At 42.9% G+C, this 24036-nt stretch overlaps 1 protein-coding gene across 3 annotated transcripts; it reads left to right on the top strand.

The window, feature by feature from the left end:
* The first annotated feature begins 7742 nt into the window (after positions 1 to 7742).
* On the top strand, positions 7743 to 22990 carry LOC110537678 (smoothelin-like protein 2). 3 transcript variants are annotated; one of them, XM_021623904.2, is made up of 10 exons: positions 7743 to 8884; positions 18038 to 18170; positions 18314 to 18508; positions 19055 to 19456; positions 19602 to 19667; positions 19837 to 19882; positions 19961 to 20146; positions 21739 to 21853; positions 22183 to 22334; positions 22444 to 22990. In XM_021623904.2, exons 1-10 carry the CDS (start codon positions 8387 to 8389, stop codon positions 22568 to 22570), a joined length of 1920 nt encoding a protein of 639 aa, XP_021479579.2. In that variant the 5' UTR covers positions 7743 to 8386; the 3' UTR covers positions 22571 to 22990. The 3 variants fall into 3 exon arrangements, with proteins under 3 accessions (XP_021479579.2, XP_021479580.2, XP_021479578.2); XM_021623905.2 differs by having other exon boundaries at positions 19052 to 19456; positions 19605 to 19667; XM_021623903.2 differs by having other exon boundaries at positions 19052 to 19456.
* Positions 22991 to 24036: the final 1046 nt, after the last annotated feature.

The following is a 24036-nucleotide window of genomic DNA, read 5'->3' as shown; positions in this document are numbered from 1 at the left end:
TCGGAAATCGGTATTTTTGGACACCGATTTGGCCGATTAAAAAATAATAATAATAATAATTTTAAAGGTAAAAAAAAATTACGCCTTTATTTTACTAGGCAAATCGGTTCAGAACACATTCTTATTTTCAATGACGGCCTAGGAACGGTGGGTTAACTGCCTTGTTCAGGGGCAGAACGACAGATTTTTACCATGTCAGCGCGGGGATTCGTTTTTGCAACCTTCCGGTTACAAGTCCAACGCTCTAACCACCTACCTTACATTGCACTCCACGAGGAGCCTGCATGGCAGGCTGACTACCTGTTACGCAAGGGCAGCAAGAAGCCAAGGTAAGTTGCTAGCTAGCATTAAACTTATAAAAAACAATAAATCTTCACATAATCATTAGTTAACTACACATGGTTGATGATATTCCTAGTTTATCTAGCTTGTCCTGCTTTGCATATTATCGATGCGGTGCCTGTTAATTTCTCATCGAATCACAGCCTACTTCGCCAAACGGGTGATGATTTAGCACTGTCGTTGCACCAAATCTATCCATAATCATCAATGCCTTTCTTTAAAATCAATACACAAGTATATATTTTTAAACCTGCATATTTAGTTAATATTGCCTGCTAACATGAATTTCTTATAATTAGGGAAATTGTGTCACGTCTCTTGCGTTCCGTGCAGCAGTTTGGGCCGCCTGGCTTGTTGCGAACTGTGTGAAGTCCATTTATTCCTAACAAAGACCGTAATTCATTTGCCAGAATTGTACATAATTATGACAACATTGAAGGTTGTACAATGTAACAGCAATATTGAGACTTAGGGATGCCACCCGTTAGATAAAATACGGAACAGTTCCGTATTTCACTGAAAGAATAAATGTTTTGTTTTCGAAATGATAGTTTCTGGATTCGACCATATTAATGACCAAAGGCTCGTATTTCTGTGTGTTATTATGTTATAATTAAGTCTATGATTTGATATTTGATAGAGCAGTCTGACTGAGCGATGGTGGGCAGCAGCAGGCTTGTAAGCATTCATTCAAACAGCACTTTTGTGCGTTTGCCAGCAGCTCTTCGCAATGCTTCAAGCATTGCACTGTTTATGACTTCAAGCCTATCAACTCCCGAGATTAGGCTGGTGTAACCGATGTGAAATTGCTAGCTAGTTAGCGGGGTGCGCGCTAATAGCGTTTAAATCGGTGACGTCACTCGCTCTGAGACTTGGAGTGGTTGTTCCCCTTGCTCTGCAAGGGGCGCAGCTTTTGTGGAGCGATGGGTAACGATGCTTTGAGGGTGGCTGTTGTCGATGTATTCCTGGTCCGAGCCCAGGTAGGGAGAAGGAGAGGGACGGAAGCTATACTGTTACACTGGCAATACTAAAGTGCCTATTAGAACATCCAATAGTGAAAGGTATATGAAATACAAATGGTATAGAGAGAAATAGTCCTATAATTCCTATAATAACTACAACCTAAATCTTCTTACCTGGGAATATTGAAGACTCATGTTAAAAGGAAAACCAGCTTTCATATATTCTCATGTTCTGAGCAAGGAACTTAAACTGTATCTTTTTTACATGGCACATATTGCACTTTTACTTTCTTCTCCAACACTGTTTTTGCATTATTTAAACCAAATTGAATATGTTTCATTATTTATTTGAGGCTAAATTGATTTTATTAATGTATTATATTATAATAAAATAAGTGTTCATTCAGTATTGTTGTAATTGTCATTATTACAAATAAAAAAAATTTCGGTATCGGCTTTTTTAAATCCTCCAATAATCGGTATCGGCATTGAAAAATCATAATCGGCCGACCTCTACTGTATATAGATTTTTTTTTCCTACTGTATTATTGACTGTATGTTGTATTTATTCCATGTGTAACTCTGTGTTGTTGTATATGTTGACCTGCTATGCTTTATCTTGGCCAGGTCGTAGTTGCAAACGAGAACTTGTTCTCAACTAGCCTACCTGGTTAAATAAAGGTAAAATACATTTTAAAAAAGAAGCAATACTCCAAGACCCAGCTCCAAACTACTTGTTAGACAAATAACTAATACTGTGTACTGGTTGTTGGGGTGGGATTGGCGTGGAGGGTCCATGGTGGCTTTTGACCATTTATATTGGATTCTTAATGTCTTACTCCTTGTTTAGAAGAATTATGGTCCAAATCGGATGTAAGTTAACTATATTTATTGAAGATTATATGAATCTTATACATTAAAATGGCCAATTTGGGTGCAATCAATTATCTTAATTTCTCAGATAACAAAATAATGTTTCAGGAATGCTTATCTATTTTGTTTCTAACTACAAAAACGATTTCCGCACAATCCAAGATGGTGGGTGTGAATCCTTTTCCTTGTGCATTTTGAGGTGGAACGACACCTATGTGATGTAAGTTTATGTTATGTCTCTGTGCGTGTCAATAGTGGTGCACGACTCCATTATTCTTGGAGTCAATTCCAACTCCTGTGATTGGAGTCGAAGGGATTCGACTCTTGCTCAGTGATATTTCTGCTGTGTGCAGCCTTGAACGATCCCATGGGATGACGTGGCACACTCTACACTGATAAGCCTATTCTTTGCCATGTTATAGCCCTATTGGGACAGGTATTACTAGGTTTTGTAATTATTTTCCAAGCATGTGCGTTATTCCACAGGACGATTCACACGGGATTCGTTTTTTCCAAACTGCAAGCGTGAAGATATTTCAACGCCATGTCTAGACGATAATAGGCTACACTGATAACTCGTGCTTGGCTGCCAAATGTATAGGTCTCCCCATATTATTTAAATTGATGAAGTGTGATCATAATCATTATTCTAGCAATCCATCCATGGTAGACGTCCTTCCCAGTAACATGCACCACATCATGCTGATTTGAGCCGCTGAACCGTATTTGCAGTTGACTGTGATTATGGATGAGAAAGTGAACTTGCCATTTCCAAAAAGTTTAGCGGGGATTCTGCTTTGCAATCCATTGCCTAGGACAGGGCTCTCCAATCCTGTTTGTGGAGAGCTACCATCCTGCAGGTTTTCACTCCAACTCTAATCTAGCGCATCTGATTAAATAATTAGATGTTTGATAAACTGAATCAGGTTAGTTACAACTAGGGTTGGAGCGAAATCCTACAGGAACAGGGTTGGAGAGCCCTGACCTAGGACATCAACAGCCAGCCGAGTTTAAAGTCATTAAATAAGCTATAGGAAATAATGTTTATTACACATGTTCAATTTCAATTCATTGGCACTATGACGAGTAGCTATGCCTGGCTGTGCCCCTCCCATCTCTACATTTAATTCATAGGGTTCTCTCCCTCTCCATCTCCCTCACTTGCTATTTTTGTCTGCTGTGAAAGCTGCAACATTTGGAAAAGTTTCCTCCCTTGCAAAGATACTGAATCTTAGGAGTCGAGGAGATGATTCCTAACGGAATCGAATCTTGACACCCAGAAATGAGAGTTGACACGGGGAGTTGACGAGCAAGGAGTCAAGGAAGCTATTATTTTGGAGTCGACTCCCCACCACTAAGCGTCAGTCTGTGTGTTAGTTCAAAGAGTTGGGTCAGGCTGTGGTGTAGCCTAGTGGTTAGAGCGTTGGACTAGTAACCGGAAGGTTGCAAGTTCAAACCCCCTAGCTGACAAGGTATGTCATTCTGCCCCTGAACAGGCAGTCTCTTGGACTGGAAAACCTAGTATGTGTATGCTAAAGTCAGTAAGTACAATGTAAGTGCAATGTAAATCGTGCACACCTACTGTTCCTAGGCTGTCATTGACAATAATAATTTGTTCTTAACTGACTTGCCTAGTAAAATAAATAAAATAAAAGATTTTGCCAGCAAAACAGCAATAATATCACCTAACATGGTAAATTGTTGGTAATACAGCTAATACCCATCTGATCCTTTGAGAGCTATCACTGCTTATCGGCCGAGGGACGCTTTTTTAATCTCAAGACTAACTAAGTGCTAGATTCCACAGGCTCCGGCTAACATTGTGCTAACTAGTTAGGCTATTAGATCACAAGGTGATCGCTAGTTACGTTCACATTGTTAGAGGATTTGTTTTTTCCGGCTAAAACTGTTCTAACTAGCTAGGCAATTAACCTACGTGGCAAAAGCTAGTTACGTTTCACTTTGTTCTCGGACTAGCTATTACTTGGAGCCATGGAGCCTGCTACCCTTGCCCAAGGGGAACCAAGCACCATGCTAGCTTTAACAATCTTGGCCTACGTGCTGGTTGCTAGCTAACTAACGCCTTCACTAGCCCACCATGGCTATAGCGTTTATACACAGTGCTCACTCCAGCTAGCCATTAGCCTTGTGTCACGTAATAAACTACCTTATGTCTGTCAAGGCTAATTCACTACAGGCACTACTGGGTTAGCAGACCTTTTTTATAGGGATGTAGGAAGGGTAACAGTGGCTTGCCAGCGGCCCAATTTGACTCCCCGGTTCAACGAATTATGGCCACTGCTACCCCGCTCGAGGCAGGCACTCGAACTCCCTCGCTCTTGCGCCGGCGGCTCGACGATGCTGGCTGCTACTAGCTCTCCCACCTATGGGGGAATTTCCAGCTTACTCTCTCATTTAGTACATCTAATGTTCACTCGTTTCGTTGGCTAAACTGACCGGTTACACCGCACCATGCGACGATCATAAGAGACTCTCTAGACCGAAAATAAAACTCTACTCGTGAAACTTTCTTGGGATAATGTGGCTAACACAAAAGCCTCACGAATGCTAGCTTGCTAACCACCATTTATCTATTTTTAGCTTGGCTCTCGTTTTTAGTTCGCCTAATATTAAATTGCTTTGTTAATACTTAGCACCATGCGGTGATCTGGTCCACGAGATGGCCTGTAACAGGCTAGCTAATCTGGCTGTATCATCACTGTTAACGTACGCTGGGCAAAACGCTCACGCTGCCTACCTCAACTAGCTCACCACTAGCTTGCATGATTTACATTGCACTCTGTTTTTGTACTTACCAACTTTACCGGCTCCACATACTAGCTTTTCCAGTCCAAGAGACTCAAAAACCAAGTCAACTACCGCGTCAAGGCTAGCCTTGCCACCACCTGCCCGTCAGACACAGATATCGTGGCAACCCGGTCTCCACTCACTCTTTGGATCAGGGAGAGTGGCAGTTCACTAGCGTTATTGCTAACTGAGCGACCACGAGCAGCAGGCTGCAAGCCCACAGTCCAAGACTGAGGACAGAGGTAGACAGTGGGGGAAGCGGTCCTCTGCTGCAGCCGCATTGAGGTCCTGCCCAGCTGATTCCCCTGTGAAGAGGGGTAGCCAACAGTTCAATCCATGTCCTGGCCTGACACTTCTCAGGTGGAGCACAAACTCCCCTTCCCCCAATCACAATGAGGAAGAGGCATCTGTGCTCCTAGAATCCTTCCCTTCGAGTAGCAACTAATTTCGCTCACATTCGCTCACAACACTGAGGGAGCCCACTCTACCCCCCAAGTGTCCTTCATGCTAGCTTCCCGAATGTTCAGCAAATGTGTAGAGGCAGCTCTCGCACCCCTGAGAGTCTCCGCCTACATAGACGATTACAATGCCTTGTAAAAGTATTCATCCCCTTGGCATTTTTCCTATTCATCGCCCAACATCACTAATGCTCTTGTGGCTGAAGCAAGTCCCCGCAGCAGTGTTCCAACATCTAGTGGAAAGCCTTCCCAGAAGAGTGGAGGTAATTATAGCAGCAAAAAGGAGACCAACTATTAATGCACATGATTTTACAATGAGATGTTCGATGAGCAGGTGTCCTCATACTTTTGGTCATGTAGTGTATCTCACTCATAATATCAGAGAAGGAGCTTAACCTTGAGTTCTCATGGCAACCGTTATGTAATGGCTGAGACAGAACAGACACCAACATCAATCCGTCATTGATAGACATGTTTTATAGCGGTTTGTCAGCACATCAAAGGAAGCTGTGTTTTGGTGTCTCCAGTGTGTATCTACCTGACTGTGTGATTCTCCTAAAGCACCGGCGGGATATGTCTATACACGTTTGTTTGTATCATATGCGAACTTGGCATGGCCTGGTGGGTAGACATCGGGGCTATATGAAACATTAGATATAGCTATAAAAAAAAAGTTTGTCTCATTCTGCTTTCACATTGAAGCTGAACCTACAGAGATCAGTGATATCTGGGGCCTGTTGATTCCCAGTGGTGAGATTGCACTCTCCTTCTGACTTATGTCTATGTGCCCCATCAGATAAGAGTAGGAATCATGGGAGGCTAGCTATTCCGTGCCTTCAGAAAGTGTTCATATCCCTGCCTGGATGAAATTGATATTTTTCTCTCACCCATCTACACGCAATACCCCATAATGACAGTTATTTTTTGTTGTTAAAATTTCTAAATACAGAAATATCTCATTTACATAAGTATTTACAACCCTGAGTCAATACATTTTAGAATAACTTTGGCAGCTGGATTGTACAATATTTGCACATTATACTTTTTTTAATTCTTCAAGCTCTGTCAAGTTGAATGTTGATCATTGCTAGACAGCCATTTTCAAGTCTTGCCATAGATTTTCAAGCAGATTTAATGAAAAACTTTAACTAGGCCACTCAGGAAAGTTCATTGTCGTTTTTGTAAGCAACTTCAGTGTATATTTGGCCTTGTGTTTTAGGTTATGGTCCTCCTGAAAGGTGTCTTTGTCTCCCCAGTCTCTGTTGGAAAGCAGACTGTACCAGGTTTTCCTCTAGGATTTTGCCTCTACTTAGCTGTATTATATTTTTTTGAATCCCCAAAAACTCCCTAGTCCTTGCCGATGATAAGCATACCCATAACATCATGCAGCCACCACAATGCTTGAAATATGGATTGTGTTACTCAGTAATGTATTGTATTGTATTTGCTCCAAACATAACACTTTGTATTCAAGACAAAAAGTTCATTTCTTAGCCAAATTGTTTGCAGTTTGACTTTAGTGCCTTATTGCCAGTAGGACGTATGTTTTGTCTTATTCTGTACACGCTTCCTTCTTTTAACACTGTCATTTAGGTTATAATTGTGGAGTAGCTACAATGTTATTGATCCAATCTCAGTTCTCTCCTAACACAGCCATAAAACTATGTAACATTTAAAGTCACCATTGGCCTCATGGTGAAATCCCTGAGCAGTTTCCTTCCTCTCCGGCAACTGATTTAGGAAGGACGTCTGTATCTTTGTAGTGACTGGGTCTATTGATACACCATAAAAATAATAACTTCACCATGCTCAATGGGATATTCAGTGTCTGATTTTTTTTACCCATATACCAATAGGTGCCCTTCTTTGCAAAGCATTGGAAAACCTCCCTGGTCTTTGTGGTTAAATCTATGTTTGAAATTCACTGCTCGACTGAGGGATCTTACAGATAATTATATGTGTGGGGTACAGAGATGAGGTAGTCATTCAAAATTCATGTTAAACACTATTATGAGGAAAAAGTCAATGGTATGTACATGCTTTCTGAGGGCACAGTCATGTGAAATCACTTGTTCAGGCTTGCCATTCCCTTATTTTACATTGGGCACATTAAGGCAATGTAAACTTCCCTATCCTTCCTACAGATACACACACACACACACACACACACACACACACACAGACACATACACTTTTTCAAGCAGAGTGCGAAGAAGGGCAGGGTGCTGCATGAAGTCTGTACCCTCCCCTCTTACTCCCTCCTCCCCCTTATTCCCCCGATACAAAAATGAACCTGCTCACGAGGCTGTTGGTTTAAAGCAGAGCTGCACAGCATACAGAACACACTCACACACAGTAGAGCAAGTCTCATGACATTACATTAGAGGTGTGTGGATGCACTCCACACAAACACATAAACACACACACTCATATAAACATACACGTGTGGACTGGACTGCTCCACTACTGGACCTCTCACTCAGCAGTACCCTCCGAAAGGTTTGTTGATACGTCTACCTCCTCAAATGATAGCTTGATTTTGCAGGGTATCATTTTGCATCTCCTCTCTTTTTGAACAGAGCCACAAAGCCTATAATTAACAGCTCTTGTCCTCTATGGAGTTTAATTGGGCTTAAATGGCTTAGATTCCTAAGCAGCCATCTTAATGCACATTCCTTTAAAACCCTTCTAACTGTGCTGGGAAACGGTTATAGAACACCTAAAACTCCCCCTTTTAAGACCTCTCTCGGGACTAAACAGCAGAGAAAGAGGGAGACCTATCTATCCCTCCCTTCATCACCTCCTTTCAGCAGTCCAGGCAGGAGAAACCGTGGGAGAGAAGGAGAAGAGGAGGAAAGAACAGTAGAGCTGGCGCCATCGTCTATTGAACCTATCCACCGCTTAATTTCCTGTAATCTGGGGGTTACTGTTGCTAGTGGGGACATGGACACTTCTATACCTGTGTTGGCTGCCGGGGACAAAGTGTGTGACAAGACGGTGTGCGAGGCACTGGGCCACTTCGAAGCCACACTGGCGGCGGCGGTGCGCGAGGTGCATGTGGATGTGAGCGCCTTCAAGCGGGGTGTGGAGCGGCGGGTGGACGAGGCGTGCCGGGCACAGCGACCCCTGGCCGAGGCTCTTCAGCGGCTGACGCAGGAGAACCTGCAGCTCCGAAGCCAGCTGGAGGTGCTGGCCTGCCTGATGGAGGGTCTGACGGGAAGAGTGGTGGACAGAAGCGCCCTCGAGGAGAGGGCCAGTAGGGGATGGATCCCTATGACTTCGTCCCAGGGGACGGTTTACATAAGCCAGGGGAGCCCCTCCACCACGGTCCCCTCTGGACTGTCGGAGTCTGGTTCTTCTGGTCTTGGTTCTGATGCCTCTAGTTCTACATCAGCCTCTCTCTCCAGCAGGGAGCCAATGGGGGATACCAGCATGTCTAATGTGAGTATTACCTTGTTGCTGGAGAAGATATTGTCCCATTTTAGTATAATTTGGTAGAATGCAAGGGAATGTCATCTGGGAGAACTGAAAGCCTCTCGCTCGTGTGTGTGTGTGTGTGTGTGTGTGTGTGTGTGTGTGTGTGTGTGTGTGTGTGTGTGTGTGTGTGTGTGTGTGTGTGTGTGTAAGAGAGATTGAGACAGTGCTAAGTTGTAAATCTGTTGTCTCTCAGCCGGGGAAAGTGTTACCCCTGGTCATTCACTCTAAAGCTCTCGTCTTAGTGCGGTACTAATGAAATATAGCTGTGAGCAGCAATATATTCGGTTTACAGGATACCGAAAGGACACAAGATCAGTTGGATAACAAAGCAAGCACTCTATCATGTAGGAACTATCTTCCTGTATGTGCAATCTGTGAAAGCATTACCATGCTGATATAAATCTTAATTGGTACAATCCACATTAGCGTTCCAAAATACTTCAATACACTTTCACAGCTGTAATACACTGACTGTGCAAGTGGCAGGACTTCCGGTTTCTCATTTTGCAGAATAAAATATCCCCTTTTCACTACGTTCAGACCACATAACAGGGCAACAATATGTGATTATACAGATGTACTAATCACAATATATTCACACAGCTTCTAAGGACATTTACAAAAGGTTTACATACCACATGTCGTTGCCCCATGTCCATCAGTTCAGTTCTAGTAGCCAGTTGTTGCCAATGGTGGAATCAGCTACAGTGCTTGGCGTGCATTTCTTTAGCCACTTGTCCTTCAAACAAGTAGGACAGTTTTTTTTTTTTGCACACTTGCCAAAAATATTTTAAAAAATAGGTCTAGCACAATGGGCCATTAAAGGTGACTGAAAATTGTGTTGTATAATGCAGGGAATCACCTTACCATTTGTTTAGCATGAGGAACGACACCTACAGTACAGACACAGCTACACCTCTCTTAATCAAACGGGGCGGCGGATTTGACGGTTTAAGTGAGAATGCTTATAGCACGCCACCTATAGGCCAATCCGTGCCTTTAGTTTACAAAAAGAGTTAACCAATCTATGCTTGGAGTTATTTGACCATGTCAAGGGAAAAATGATCTAAGAATAACAATAGGTTTTACAGCATTTCTGCAGCTTCACTGTGAACCCCTAATTGCGTGTAACTACATTAGGCAGTAATGGGACAAGGGCAAGCTACCCATCCTCTCTACCTGAATCATATAATATAAACATGTCACTTTTTACATTTGGAGACACTCCAAAAAACAACTAATTCAAACAGTCTATGTACACACATGAATATCCACACACACACACACACACCAGACCTGAGTTCAAATATTATTTAGGGTTATTTTGTATTTAGACATATTTTTTATTTTTTTGACAAGTAGTTGAATATATTTGGAGATACACTTTGAAAGTATAATCAAATACACTGACTAAAATACAATCCTAGAAATCGGTTTGGTATTCAAAATAATGTATTTGGAAATAAGTATTTAAAAATGATTTAAAATAGTAGGCTAATTATAGGAAATGATATGAAAATACTTTCAAATGCTTCCGATAGAAGTAGTTGATTCGGGCCACATTAATTGAAAATACTCAAATACACAGAAAATAACTATTTAAATAACACACATGTTTGCAGACACCCAAACTCTGCACATTCAATGTAGCATCTCTGCTGGTGGTTTTTCCAGTGGGGCCTTGAGTGTGACATCCAGAGGATCTCTCTCTGTCTGTCTTTTGGTACCTCCCTTTGAAAGAAGATACTCGTACACTGTTGAATGCTCTCACAGTTTTATTATTTATTCAGTCTGGGTATCTATGGGTATCTATTTAAATACAATCCACCTGTGTGTAATCAAGTCTCCGTATAAATGCACCTGCACTGTGATAGTCTCAGAGGTCCGTTAAAAGCGCAGAGAGCATCATGAAGAACAAGGAACACACCAGGCAGGTCCGAGATACTGTTGTGAAGAAGTTTAAAGTCGGATTTAGATACAAAAAGATTTCCCAAGCTTTAAACATCCCAAGGAGCACTGTGCAAGCGATAATATTGAAATGGAAGGAGTATCAGACCACTGCAAATCTACCAAGACCTGGCCGTCCCTCTAAACTTTCAGCTCATACAAGGAGAAGACTGATCAGAGATGCAGCCAAGAGGCCCATGATCACTCTGGATGAACTGCAGAGATCTACAGCTGAGGTGGGAGACTCTGTCCATAGGACAACAATCAGTCGTATATTGCACAAATCTGGCCTTTATGGAAGAGTGGCAAGAAGAAAGCCATTTCTTAAAGATATCCATAAAAAGTGTTGTTTAAAGTTTGCCACAAGCCACCTGGGAGACACACCAAACATGTGGAAGAAGGTGCTCTGGTCAGATGAAACCAAAATGTGACTTTTTGGCAACAATGCAAAACGTTATGTTTGGCGTAAAAGCAACACAGCTGAACACACCATCCCCACTGTCAAACATGGTGGTGGCAGCATCATGGTTTGGGCCTGCTTTTCTTCAGCAGGGACAGGGAAGATGGTTAAAATTGATGGGAAGATGGATGGAGCCAAATACAGGACCATTCTGGAAGAAAACCTGATGGAGTCTGCAAAAGACCTGAGACTGGGACAGAGATTTGTCTTCCAACAAGACAATGATCCAAAACATAAAGCAAAATCTACAATGGAATGGTTCAAAAATAAACATATCCAGGTGTTAGAATGGCCAAGTCAAAGTCCAGACCTGAATCCAATCGAGAATCTGTGGAAAGAACTGAAAACTGCTGTTCACAAATGCTCTCCATCCAACCTCACTGAGCTCGAGCTGTTTTGCAAGGAGGAATGGGAAAAAATGTCAGTCTCTCGATGTGCAAAACTGATAGAGACATACCCCAAGCGACTTACAGCTGTAATCGCAGCAAAAGGTGGTGCTACAAAGTATTTAACTTAAGGGGGCTGAATAATTTTGCACGCCCAATTTTCAGTTTTTGATTTGTTAAAAAAGTTTGAAATATCCAATAAATGTCGTTCCACTTCATGATTGTGTCCCACTTGTTGTTGATTCTTCACAAAAAAATACAGTTTTATATCTTTATGTTTGAAGCCTGAAATGTGGCAAAAGGTTGCAAAGTTCAAGGGGGCCGAATACTTTCGCAATGCACTGTACTTTACACCACTGCATGTACAGTGCATTCGGAAAGTATTCAGACCGCTTTACTTTTTCCACATTTTGTTACGTTACAGCCATATTGTAAAATTGATCTACACACAATACCTCATAATGACAAAGCAAAAACAGGTTGTTAGACATTTTTGCAAATGTATTAAAAATAAAAACAGATACCTTATTTACATAACCCTTTGCTATGAGATTCGAAATTGAGCTCAGGTGCATCCTGTTGTCATTGATCATCCTTGAGATGTTTCTGCAACTTGATTGGAGTCCACCTGTGGTAATTTCAATTGATTGGACATGATTTGGAAAGGCACACACCTGTCTATATAAGGTCTTACAGTTGACAGTGCATATCAGAGAAAAACCAAGCCATGAGGTCGAAGGAATGGTCCGTAGAGCTCCGAGGCAGGATTTTGTCGAGGCACAGATCTTGGGAAGGGTACCAAAGCATTTCTGCAAAATTGGAGGTCTCCAAGACCAGTGGCCTCCATCATACTTAAATGGCAGAAGTTTGGAACCACCAAGACTCTTCCTAGAGCTGTTCGCTCGGCCAAACTGAGCAATCGGGGGAAAGGGGCCTTGGTTAGTGTTAAAGGAATTTAACAATTCCTATATGGGTTCATTAACCAATTAAATGTAAATCACTGTCTGTTTCTAAGAATTTGTAAGATCCATATTTGCATAAAATGGACAGAGACCAGTCTACCAAAATTAGCCAATAGCATTTATTCTCGAGAGCGCTGGTCATAATACCATGTACATTAGTTTATATACCCCACATTTTGTCATAAATGTCTCTCCTCCTCTCAGATACAATGGCAATATAGTTCCCACATTGTCTGCTACCTGTTAAACAATCTACTACAAGCCCAAGGTCTCTCCCCTCCCTGGGTAGAGACAGAATGTCCTGTAAGGAACACAGCATTCAAGCCGGTCTGACGATAGCTCCATTAGTTTCTAACAAGGAACAGAAAGTCCTTGTTCTAATTCTTGACTAAAACTACACACATTATATTCAGTATTATAATAAGATTCATACATCCATACAGTAACATAGTAGTATTCTGTTTAGTTATAGTTCTAAGTTAGATGTATACATAATTTAGTCATTATTCATAAAAATCCCATAACAGTTAGGTAGATGACCAAAAACCCAATGGTCTATGCTGGCAGAGCTCCAGAGTACCTCTGTGGAGATGGGAGAACCTTCCAGAAGGACAACCATCTTTGCAATACTCCACCAATTAGGCCTTTATTGTAGAGTGGCCAGACGGAAGCAACTCCTCAGTAAAAGGCACATGAAAGCCAGCTTCGAGTTTTCCAAAAGGTACCTAAAGGACTCTCAGACCATGAGAAACAAGATTTTCTGGTCTGATGAAACCAAGATTGAACTATTTTGCCTGAATTCTAAGTGTCACGTCTGGAGGAAACCTGGCACCATCCCTACGGTGAAACATGGTGGTGGTAGCATCATGTTGTGGGGATGTTTTTCAGCGGCAGGGACTGGAAGACTAGTCAGGATCGAGGGAAAGATGAATGGAGCAAAGTGCAAAGAGATTCTTGATGAAAACCTGATCCGGAGGGTTCAGGACCTTAGACTGGGGGCGAAGGTTCACCTTCCAAACGGACAACGACCCTAAGCACACAGTCAAGACAACGCATGAGTAACTTTGAGTAGCCCAGCCAGAGCCAGGACATGAACCCGATCGAACATCTCTGGAGAGACCAGAAAATAGCTGTGCAGCGATGCTCCCCATCCAACCTGACAGAGCTTGAGAGAATCTGCAGAGAAGAATGGGAGAAACTCCCCAAATACAGGTGTGCCAAGCTTGTAGCGTCATACCAAGAAGACTTGCGGCTGTAATCGCTGCCACAGGGGCTTCAACAAAGTACTGAGTAAAGGGTCTGAATACATACGTAAATGTCATATTTCAGTTTGTATTTTTTTGTTGTTCTAAAACCAGTTTTTTATTTGTAGAGTATTGTGTGTATATTAATAAAGAGAAACCCATTTTTTTAAATCAATTTAATTTTAGAATAAGGCTGTAATGTAACAAAATGTGGAAAATGTCAAGCGGTCTGAATTTGTTCCAAATGAACTGTATCTGGTAGTATGAAGATAAGAGGTTATTTTAGGTTGTAGCTGGTCAGGTCAGGATTGTTTGTATTTCATATCAACTGCTCTTGGAGTATGAGAAGGGTTGGTTATTAGAACGATTATAGGATTAATGGTTGGTAGGGTTATGATAGGAAAATGGTAGGTAATAATCTGACATGTATTGTAATCTTATTTGACTCCCACCCCTATCACTCACTGAGCAGACACACTTGAATTTGTTATTTGGATTTACAATCAAATAAAGAGTTAGGCTTACAAGGGGTACACACACTAACACACAGCAAGTACCATGTGGAGGCCCTAAAGGAGCTATTTTGGGTCTCCATATCGCTTCACTTCAGCACGAGGGAGTGCTTCATCCAACCAATCCCAGTACTGAATTGAGCGTCCTGACAAGACGGAAAGTAGAATTCCGACTCCCTGTCAATATCCCCCTGAGCCAGATTGCCAGCTGTTCCCCTCTGAAAACACACACCCTGCCAACATTCCACAGCACTGTTATCACCTGGCTGTTCCCTTATCATACCTGACTACTCAATGAGCCAGTCTGATAGAAATGTGCTCCTACGTGTGTGTGTGCGCATCTTGAAACCCTAACCCTGTATTTCCTTGTGACTCTAAATAACATGTTAGAATGTGGGTGTATGACTGTGTTTGACTATGTTTGTGTGTCGCGTGTTTCTGAGAGAGGGAGAGAGTTAAAGAGATTCGGAGAGAGGGTATGGGATAAAGAGGTTAAGAAGCAGACGGGGAGACAGATTGAGAGCGACAGTTATACAGTAGGTACAGTATATCACAAAAGTGAGTACACCCCTCACATTTTTGTAAATATTTGAGTATATATTTTCATGTGACAACACTGAAGAAATGACACTTTTCTACAATGTAAAGTAGTGAGTGTACAGCTTGTATAACAGTGTAAATTTGCTGTCCCCTCAAAATAACTCAACACACAACCATTAATGTCTAAACCGCTGGCAACAAAAGTGAGTACACCCCTAAGTGAAAATGTCCAAATTGGGCCCAAAGTGTCAATATTTTGTGTGGCCACCATCATTTTCCAGCACTGCCTTAACCCTCTTGGGCATGGAGTTCACCAGAGCTTCACACGTTGCCACTGGAGTCCTCTTCCACTCCTCCATGACAACATCACGGAGCTGGAAATTTACACTGTTAGACAAGCTGTACACTCACTACTTTACATTGTAGCAAAGTGTAATTTCTTCAGTGTTGTCACATGAAAAGATATACTCAAATATTTACAAAAATGTGAGGGGTGTACTCACTTTTGTGATATACTGTATGTGAGTTGCACACACAGATCATTGCTACTGCTAATCCCTAGCCTCTGCTGTCTCCCTGCTATGAGTTGATGACTTGACTGGGCTCTCATCGTGGCTCTATCGCTGGCAGACGCAGACAGTCAGGAAAGCCATGGGGGGATAGCAGGAGAGACTGCCAGTCCAGTAGGCTCTGAATTACGGAGCTCTGGCACTGAATGATAGCATTGGAGCTGTTTGGCTTTCCCAATACCAACTCCTGATCTCAAAAGGCCCCGTTTGGGGCTATGCTAAGATCTAAGAGGAGTGGGGGGTTGATTACAAATCCAAAATAGCTTCAGGATTTAAGCCTGGTCTCTCCACACCTGTCAGTTAGACCCACACTTTGAGCCCCAGTTCCACTAAAGACCAGAGTCACAATGGGGACTTATGGAGACCCAAAGACCAGTAAGAATAATACCATTTCCAGACCAAATGTCCAAGTTTGTTATTGTCAAGGAGAGTCAAAAATTGCTGTTTTTTATCTTTGGGACACCTAAAAGACCTAAAGCTGCTCTTTCGTTTGTTTCCACAAGTTGGACCCCGTTTTCAATTTGCTAATCAGTCCGTTTAAGGCTATGCTAGATTCTAAGGCTATGCTCCTGGGGACATTTTGAGCCTGTAGCAGATTCCAGTTGGTTTGGCCTTTGATAAGTTGCTGGTTCCCTCCGGGATGGGGTGTTTGGGCTGGCTGCATGAAGCTCAGCGACCTCTGCCACGAGGGTAGTGCTGCACTTGAACACACACACACACAGTCTTACTATGGTGGATCTATGGCTAACACCAATGGTCCCTGCATATGGGTTTGGTACTGCAGCCGTAATAACGACCATGTCATAAAGACATTATGGTTGTTGTTGCTCTGCTGTTATGAAATTCAAACAAGTTTGAAAGAGAGCATTTTGTCACATATCCATCCAGTGGTTGTGATCGAGATCATCCACTTCCCTCACGGAGGAGGGTAGAGAGAGATAGAGGATGAGTAGAGTGCAGGAGATCTCAAACTTCAGATACAGCTAGACAGAGCAAGCCAGAGAGAACCAGAGTCACTAAGGCAAGCACAGACCTGTACTTAGATACAGACACTGAGGCAGTCAGCTGTGCTGAGAACCTTTGTCGGGATCTCCTCTTCTAAGAGTGAACAAGTGATAAGACAGACGCCTGCACTGATCCTAAACACATATCAAGGAAAACTCAGATAAAGATTGGAATGGTTTTAGATGGAGGATTCCTGGGACCATCAGATTCTTCTTTCTGGATGGATGTAACTCAGGGGTGGACTGGGACCATAAACAGGCCCCGGCAATTCTGGCCCATTTTTTTGTGGCATGGCCCATTTTGGGCTGGTGTCTGTGAAAAAGTACAGGGCCATGAGCCGTTTCCGTGTGCATCATTTATAACAGCTCTCTGTCCTTGTACTCTTGGATTTAAGTGCTGGATTTGACACTATTGACCATGATGTCCTTCTGGACAGACTGGAGTGGTGGGTTGACCTCTCTGGTCCAGTTCTAAATTGGTTTAGGACCTATTTAACCTTTCAAGAGTTTGTCAACCTTGGTGAACATAACTCAAAGAAAATACATGTCCCACGTGGTGTTCCACAATGTTCGATTTTAATCCACTGGCAATTCAAAATAAAACACCAGGCAAAGAAACCTAGGTGTTATTTTAGATTCTGGACTCAATTTCAAAGCCCACATTACGAATGTTGCCAAAATAGCTTTTCACCACCTGAGGAACATTGCCAAGATGCGTCCGTTTCTCTCTCAGGCTGATACAGAGAGACTCATCCATGCTTCTATTACAAGCTGTCTTGACTACGGCTCTCCTGTCCGGTCTACCTGAGAAATCCATTGGTCAAATGCAATACATATAGAATACTGCAGCACGGGTTCTGACCAAAACCAGACAGAGATTACAGATTACATCGGTTTTAAGGTCTCTGCACTGGAAGCCTAATTCATTTTAAGATTCTTCTTTTGGTTTTTAAATCAATCCACGATTGTGCACCCCAATGCATGTCAGACATGCTTTTAAGTTATGTACCCAGTAGGTCCATCAGGTCTTCTGGTACTGGCCTTTTAACTATCTCAAAGCCTAGGACCACGAGGCATGGAGAGGCAGCCTTTAGTTACTATAGCCCCAGCCTCTGGAACAGAAAGCCAGAGAACCTGAGGGGCCTAATCTGTGGACATGTTTAAAATAAATATTTAAAAACTCCTTTTTAGCTTTTCGTTAGGGTGCTTTTTAGTCAATCAGTTTTTATTCTTTTGTTTTATTTATCCTCTTATGTTTGTTGTGTAATAAATATAAATATATGTTCTTCGTTGTTTTTATCCCCCTGTGAAGCCCATTGCGTTGCATACCATGTCGGAAATGTGCTGTGTAAATAAAGCTTGATTTGATTATTGGTTCTGATTCAACTTACATTTATTGTACAGGTTTGTTTTATGGTATGCTATTTTAGATTGCCTCTAGTGTAATAATGGGCACCTTAGTGTGTTCTGTTTCTCTTATTTCGGGACATAAGGTTGTTGAACAAATGGAAGAGAAAAATGTTGCTGTGTTGGAGAATGGACATGACAAAGAACGGAAGTCTGCTGGTCATTCATTAGTAGATGTCACCTCACCCAAAGCAAAATCGGATGATTTGTATAAATCTGGTGAGTAAAATACATGTAACATACTTGTTTCCTTACCTTGTAAGCAGGCTGTGGACAATTTGCAAGTCATCTTTTTACACAATTTTCTTCCTTCTTTGACTCTCACCTTTCCTCTTACTGTATGTACACTCCTAACATATCAGAGGGCTCGTCATTCGGCAATCCTCATCTTCCCTGCACTGCCATGACCAAAACGGACTCCCCCACTAGCCCCAAACCGCCAGCACTATCTCCTGCTTTGGCCCAAAAGTGTCCTGCTTCAACACCAAAGTCTCCTACCTATCCAATAGCAGACGTCACCACTCCCAAAACAGCACTTGATGTTCTGTTCAGTCCCGGTGAGTAGAACATGGACCGGACTCAGCTCTCTATTCTTTCACCCAAATTACATTTTTGTTTCCTTAAATTGTATGCAGCCCTTCTGGGTAATTTTGTATTCAATTGTGAACTAATTATCTCTTTAAGATGTGCTCTGAAGAATCTAAAGTTGAATTAAGTAACATATCCATGGCTGACTTTGTGGACTTGTCTTGGTTGTTTCAGCACCAGTATTAAAGAGAGAGACCCTGTGCAAATACGTACATTTAACCCTCCAGGCCTATTACAAGGATCAGATACATAATCATTTTGCTTGCAGTAGGCTTGAGATTGTGTAACATTTTATATATTGTATGTTTCTGTCAGCCACACTCGTTGACACCTATCCAATTTCAAATAGCACAGATAAAGCATTTGAAAGAAAAGGAATACTGTTTGAACCCAGGTCTGGTTGACATGGTCCATCTGACCTGATGTCACCCTCTAGTCCCAAGCCAAATTTTGCATTCTGGCTAAACCCTACCAGCTAACCTTTTCTCCTCTTCTGTCTATTCTCACCAAAGCAGAGACTTTGCCTGGACAACATCAGGAAGTGAGGTCACCAGTCAGCAGTCATGCAGCTCAGCAAGAGCACCCCACCCCTGTATCTCTGGCCCCGCCCTATGCCTCTGTCAGTGTCATGAGCAGAACTAGCCCCGGGGTACCAACTGCATCAGCCCCGACTCAGTCCCCTGCCACCCCATCTTGGGCCCCTGACGCCCCAACTCAGTCTCCTGCAGCCCCAACCAGGTCTTCTGCAGCCCCAAGTCAGTCTTCTGCTGCCCCAAGTCAGTCTTCTGCTGCCCAATCTCAGTCTCCTGCAGTCCCTCCATCTCCTGCCCCTGCACCCAAAACACCTAGACAATCAGTATTTGAGGAGACCAAACCCAAAGCATCAGGAGAATTTCCTTTCAAACGTAGTGAACGTGGTGAGTACCACAGGGACACAAGGACTCCTCTCTCACTGCTACAGTATCTTTCAACTTTCCCGTCAATCCCGTGACATTGTTCTTTCCCATTTCTTTGTCTGACCTCCAGTTCTATGTCAGTGTCTTTCCCTTCCTTCTGTTACAGTAGTACATGCAGTTAAGGCAGCGAGCCCGAGTCTTACCCGTAGCATGAGCTTCACAGCAACCACAGGTAAAAGTAGGAACTGGTCTCTAGGCATAGCATAGTAGTCTTCTGGTCTTCATTGTGTGTTGTGCCTTTTGCCTTTGCCTCTCCTAGTCTTTTCTTCGTTGTCAGGTTAGCATTGTCCTCTCTCTCTCTCTCCCCCACCCCCCTCCGTCTGTCTGTTTCTCGCTCTCAGAAAAACTCCTACCACCCAGAAAAGTGCCTCCCCCTGGCACAGACAGGTCAGTCTTTAACATACTAGAAACATACTATTACATACTATAAAAGCGCAATTATGTAAATTGTTACATCATCTATAGGAGCCTGGACAAGTTTGGCGGTCTGGAAAGTTTTGGCGGTCCGAACAAGTTTGGCATTCTGGACAGGCTTGGTGGTCTGGACAAGTTTGGGGAGAGGAAGCTGCAGAGGTCACAAACGCTGCCTCGCAACCTCGGGATGCAGGGCAAACGGTCTCTGTTTGAAGGTTTGGCCTACGAGTGTGGCAGGTACGGTAGGCACAGTCAGTCACCCTGACTTCACCCATTGTCTCTCTTGCCCACCTTAGCTAACTATTACTTCCTATTGGATAATTGTTAAAGCCAAGTTATATGTTCCCCAACCCTTTACTACATGTATATTATCACTGTCATTAACCATGTTTGCATCCACAGTTTTTATGTGAGTAAAGTCATACTATATATAAAAAAGAAATCAAGACAGCTGTGATGGAAACAGGAAGTGTCACGCCCTGGCCTTAGTTATCTTTGTTTTCTTTATTATTTTGGTTAGGTCAGGGTGTGACATGGGGGATTTATGTGTTTTGTCTGGTCTAGGGGTTTTTGTATGTTTATGGGGCTGTGTCCTTTCTAGGTAGTTTGTATGTCTATGGTTGCCTAGATTGGTTCTCAATTAGAGGCAGCTGTCTATCATTGTCTCTGATTGGGAACCATATTTAGGCGGCCATATTCTGTGGGTACTTTGTGGGTGGTTGTCTTCTGTCTTTGTGTCTTTGCACCAGATAGGATTGTTTCGGTTTTCACATGTGTTATTTTGTATTTTGTAGTGTTCTCGTGTATGGTCTTGATTAAACATGTTGAACTCTAACCACGCTGCATTTTGGTCCTCCTCTCCTTCAACGGAAGAAAAACGTTACAGAAAGTTTCGGTACAATTTTATTAACGCCAACAGATGATTTGTTTGTTCGACATGGTGGGATCATTTTGTGTCGGCAAAATTAATTTTGTGAGAAACGGAGGTGGGAACTCCTTTATGAGCAAATATTGATACAATAACCATCCTATCAAAGTAAACTTGTATCACGCCTAATAAACTGCATAATGATATGGTGTGTGGTCCTCCCACTATGACTTGGGAAATGATGCAGTTTATTAGGCTACAGATTCAATTTAGTTATGAACTTCACAGGGTGGTGAAAGTGCACAGTGATGAGCTTGATGCTCCTTTCCAATAAATACTGAGGGTCTTATTCTGGTGACCTGATGATCGATGCTTGACTGCCATTTGACAATGAAAAATATTCTTGCTCTTATCCATAATAATCTCATCATGTAGACTAGCCTACCCGCACTGTATCTGTGAGCTGTTGGCTAGAGCGCAAGCGCCAAGACTAGAGTGGGCACATTCGCAATTTAACACAAAAGTTTTTTTTAACATAACTATCTGTAGAGTAAGAAAATGTGATGAAACACATTGAAATTCAGATTTGTATTTGGTAAATGAAAACTAAAGGGAAAAAGTACATTTTGTGTGCACTACGTCATCCACAACAAATCTGATGGAAAAATTTGCATATTTTCTTCATGCAGATTTTTTGAATATTCGCAGGAAAATTCTATACGCGGATTTTAGAATATTTGCATGAAAATCTGTCACTAGTTGGATAGTAACATAGTTATTGTGTGATATGTCAGACTGTTGGGTCCTGTTTATATGCCCCTTAGCAAACAACGCAAACTAAGCGACTTACAGCACAACAGGTGCATACATGAACCCATGACCTTGATGTTGCTGGTACTATGTTCTCACCAACTGAGCTACAGCCACAAACAACTGAACACCTCTATGTTCCACTCTGCAGGTCCAAGGCTGCAGGATCAAAGCCCAAACTGCAGCACTCTCAGAGTTTCAACAGCGCTAGCAACATCAAGGCAATGCTCCTGGAATGGTGCCGCTCCAAAACCATTGGCTACCAGGTGAGTCCGGCCTTAGTCCCTCGTGACGGACTATTCACAATGTGATAGAAATGTTAGTTAGCAAAGGTGACATTTGGTTCTGGTTTCCAGCGATTAGTCCATCCCAGTCCTTTCCAGGACTTTAGACACCATAGGAGGCTCCATATTCTGATACCATTCACTTTTGTTCGTAACTGGACCATGTGTGTTAATCATGCATTTATGTTAATAGAGGATTTACCATCACATTTGGCCCTTAGTTAGTCAATGTATAGGAATACGCACGTTTTTAACAGTTTTTCCATGGAAGTAACACTGAAGTTGGCTCCTACCATTCTCTCCTCCACCAGAACATAGACATCCACAACTTCTCATCCAGCTGGTGTGATGGGATGGCATTCGCTGCCCTGGTCCACTCCTTTTTCCCCCTGGTGTTTGACTACAACACACTGAACCCTGCCAATCGTAAACACAACTTTGAAGTGGCCTTCACCACAGCAGAGTAAGTGTGTGTGTGTGCGCGTGTGATCCTGGTACTGCTCTGTGGATTACGGTATCATAATATAGATCTATTGGAAACCTTTTTTTTTTTCTCCTGCTCTCTCTCTCAGGGAGCAAGCCGACTGTGTGCGTCTCATAGAGGTGGAGGATATGATGGTGATGGGTAGCAGACCAGACCCTATGTGTATTTTCACCTACGTCCAGTCCCTCTACAACCACCTCAAGAAGTTTGAATGACACTTCCATGCAGAGATGAGCACCCCTATCATCACCAGTTACATTGACTCATGTCGTCAGCAAACCAAAGCACTACTCCCTACATTGTTCAAATCTTGATAACTGTTTATGACGATTGTGCCTGTAGAATTCTATTTGAATTCTTCTGGTCCTGTAAAATTGTGCTGGGCATATGGTTTGGGGATTTATTTTTCCTCATTTAGAAAATAGAGGTAGTAAATTGGGGAAAATATTGGTAGTTTTACAAATATATTTTTTGACTTAGAGCCAAATACTGGTTATTTTCTATTGGTATAATATGGATGCTGTAACGACGTTTGTCTGTAGAAGGAGAAGCGGACCAAAAAGCAGCGTGGTGGTTACTCATGTTCTTTAATGGAAAATGAACGATACATGAAATAACTTAAATCTACAAAACAACAAACGGAACGTGAAAAACCTATACAGCCTATCATGTGACAACAAACACAGTGACAGGAACAATCACCCACAAACACACAGTGAAACCCAGGCTACCTAAGTATGATTCTCAATCAGAGACAACTAATGACACCTGCCTCTGATTGAGAACCATACTAGGCCGAAAACATAGAAATGCCCCAAAACATAGAAAAACAAACACAGACTGCCCATGTAACAGATGTGAAACGGCTAGCTTAGTTAGCGTGGGCGCTAAATAGCGTTTCAATCAGTGACGTCACTTGCTCTGAGACCTTGAAGTAGTAGTTCCCCTTGCTCTGCAAGAGCCGCGGCTTTTGTGGCGCGATGGGTAACGATGCTTCGAGGGTGACTGTTGATGTGTGCAGAAGGTCCCTAGTTCGCGCCCGGGTATGGGCGAGGGGACGGTCTAAATTTGTACTGTTACATTGATGCTGTTGACCCGGATTACTGGTTGCTGCGGAAAAAGGAGGAAGGTCAAAAGGGGGGTGAGTGTAACAGATGTGAAACGGCTAGCTTAGTTAGCGTGGGCGCTAAATAGCGTTTCAATCAGTGACGTCACTTGCTCTGAGACCTTGAAGTAGTAGTTCCCCTTGCTCTACAAGAGCCGCGGCTTTTGTGGCGCGATGGGTAACGATGCTTCGAGGGTGACTGTTGATGTGTGCAGAAGGTCCCTAGTTCGCGCCCGGGTATGGGCGAGGGGACGGTCTAAATTTGTACTGTTACACCCACCCAACTCACGCCCTGACCATACTAAATAAATACAAAACGGAAAATCAAGGTCAGAACGTGACAGTACCCCCCCCCAAAGGTGCGGACTCCGGCCGCAAAACCTTGACCTATAGGGGAGGGTCTGGGTGGGCGTCTGTCCGCGGTGGCGGCTCTGGCGCGGGACGCGGACTCCACTTCCTCATTGTCTTAGTCCGCCTTATTGTCCGCCTCCGTGGCTTTCTCACCATGGCCACCCCTCTCAATGACCCCACTGGACAGAGGGGCTGCTTGGGACAGAGGGGCAGCTCGGGACAGAG

Source organism: Oncorhynchus mykiss, chromosome 12 (genome assembly GCF_013265735.2).
Source record: "Oncorhynchus mykiss isolate Arlee chromosome 12, USDA_OmykA_1.1, whole genome shotgun sequence".
Classification (NCBI taxonomy): Eukaryota; Metazoa; Chordata; class Actinopteri; order Salmoniformes; family Salmonidae; genus Oncorhynchus; species Oncorhynchus mykiss.
This window is presented reverse-complemented; position numbering and strand designations above follow the sequence as displayed.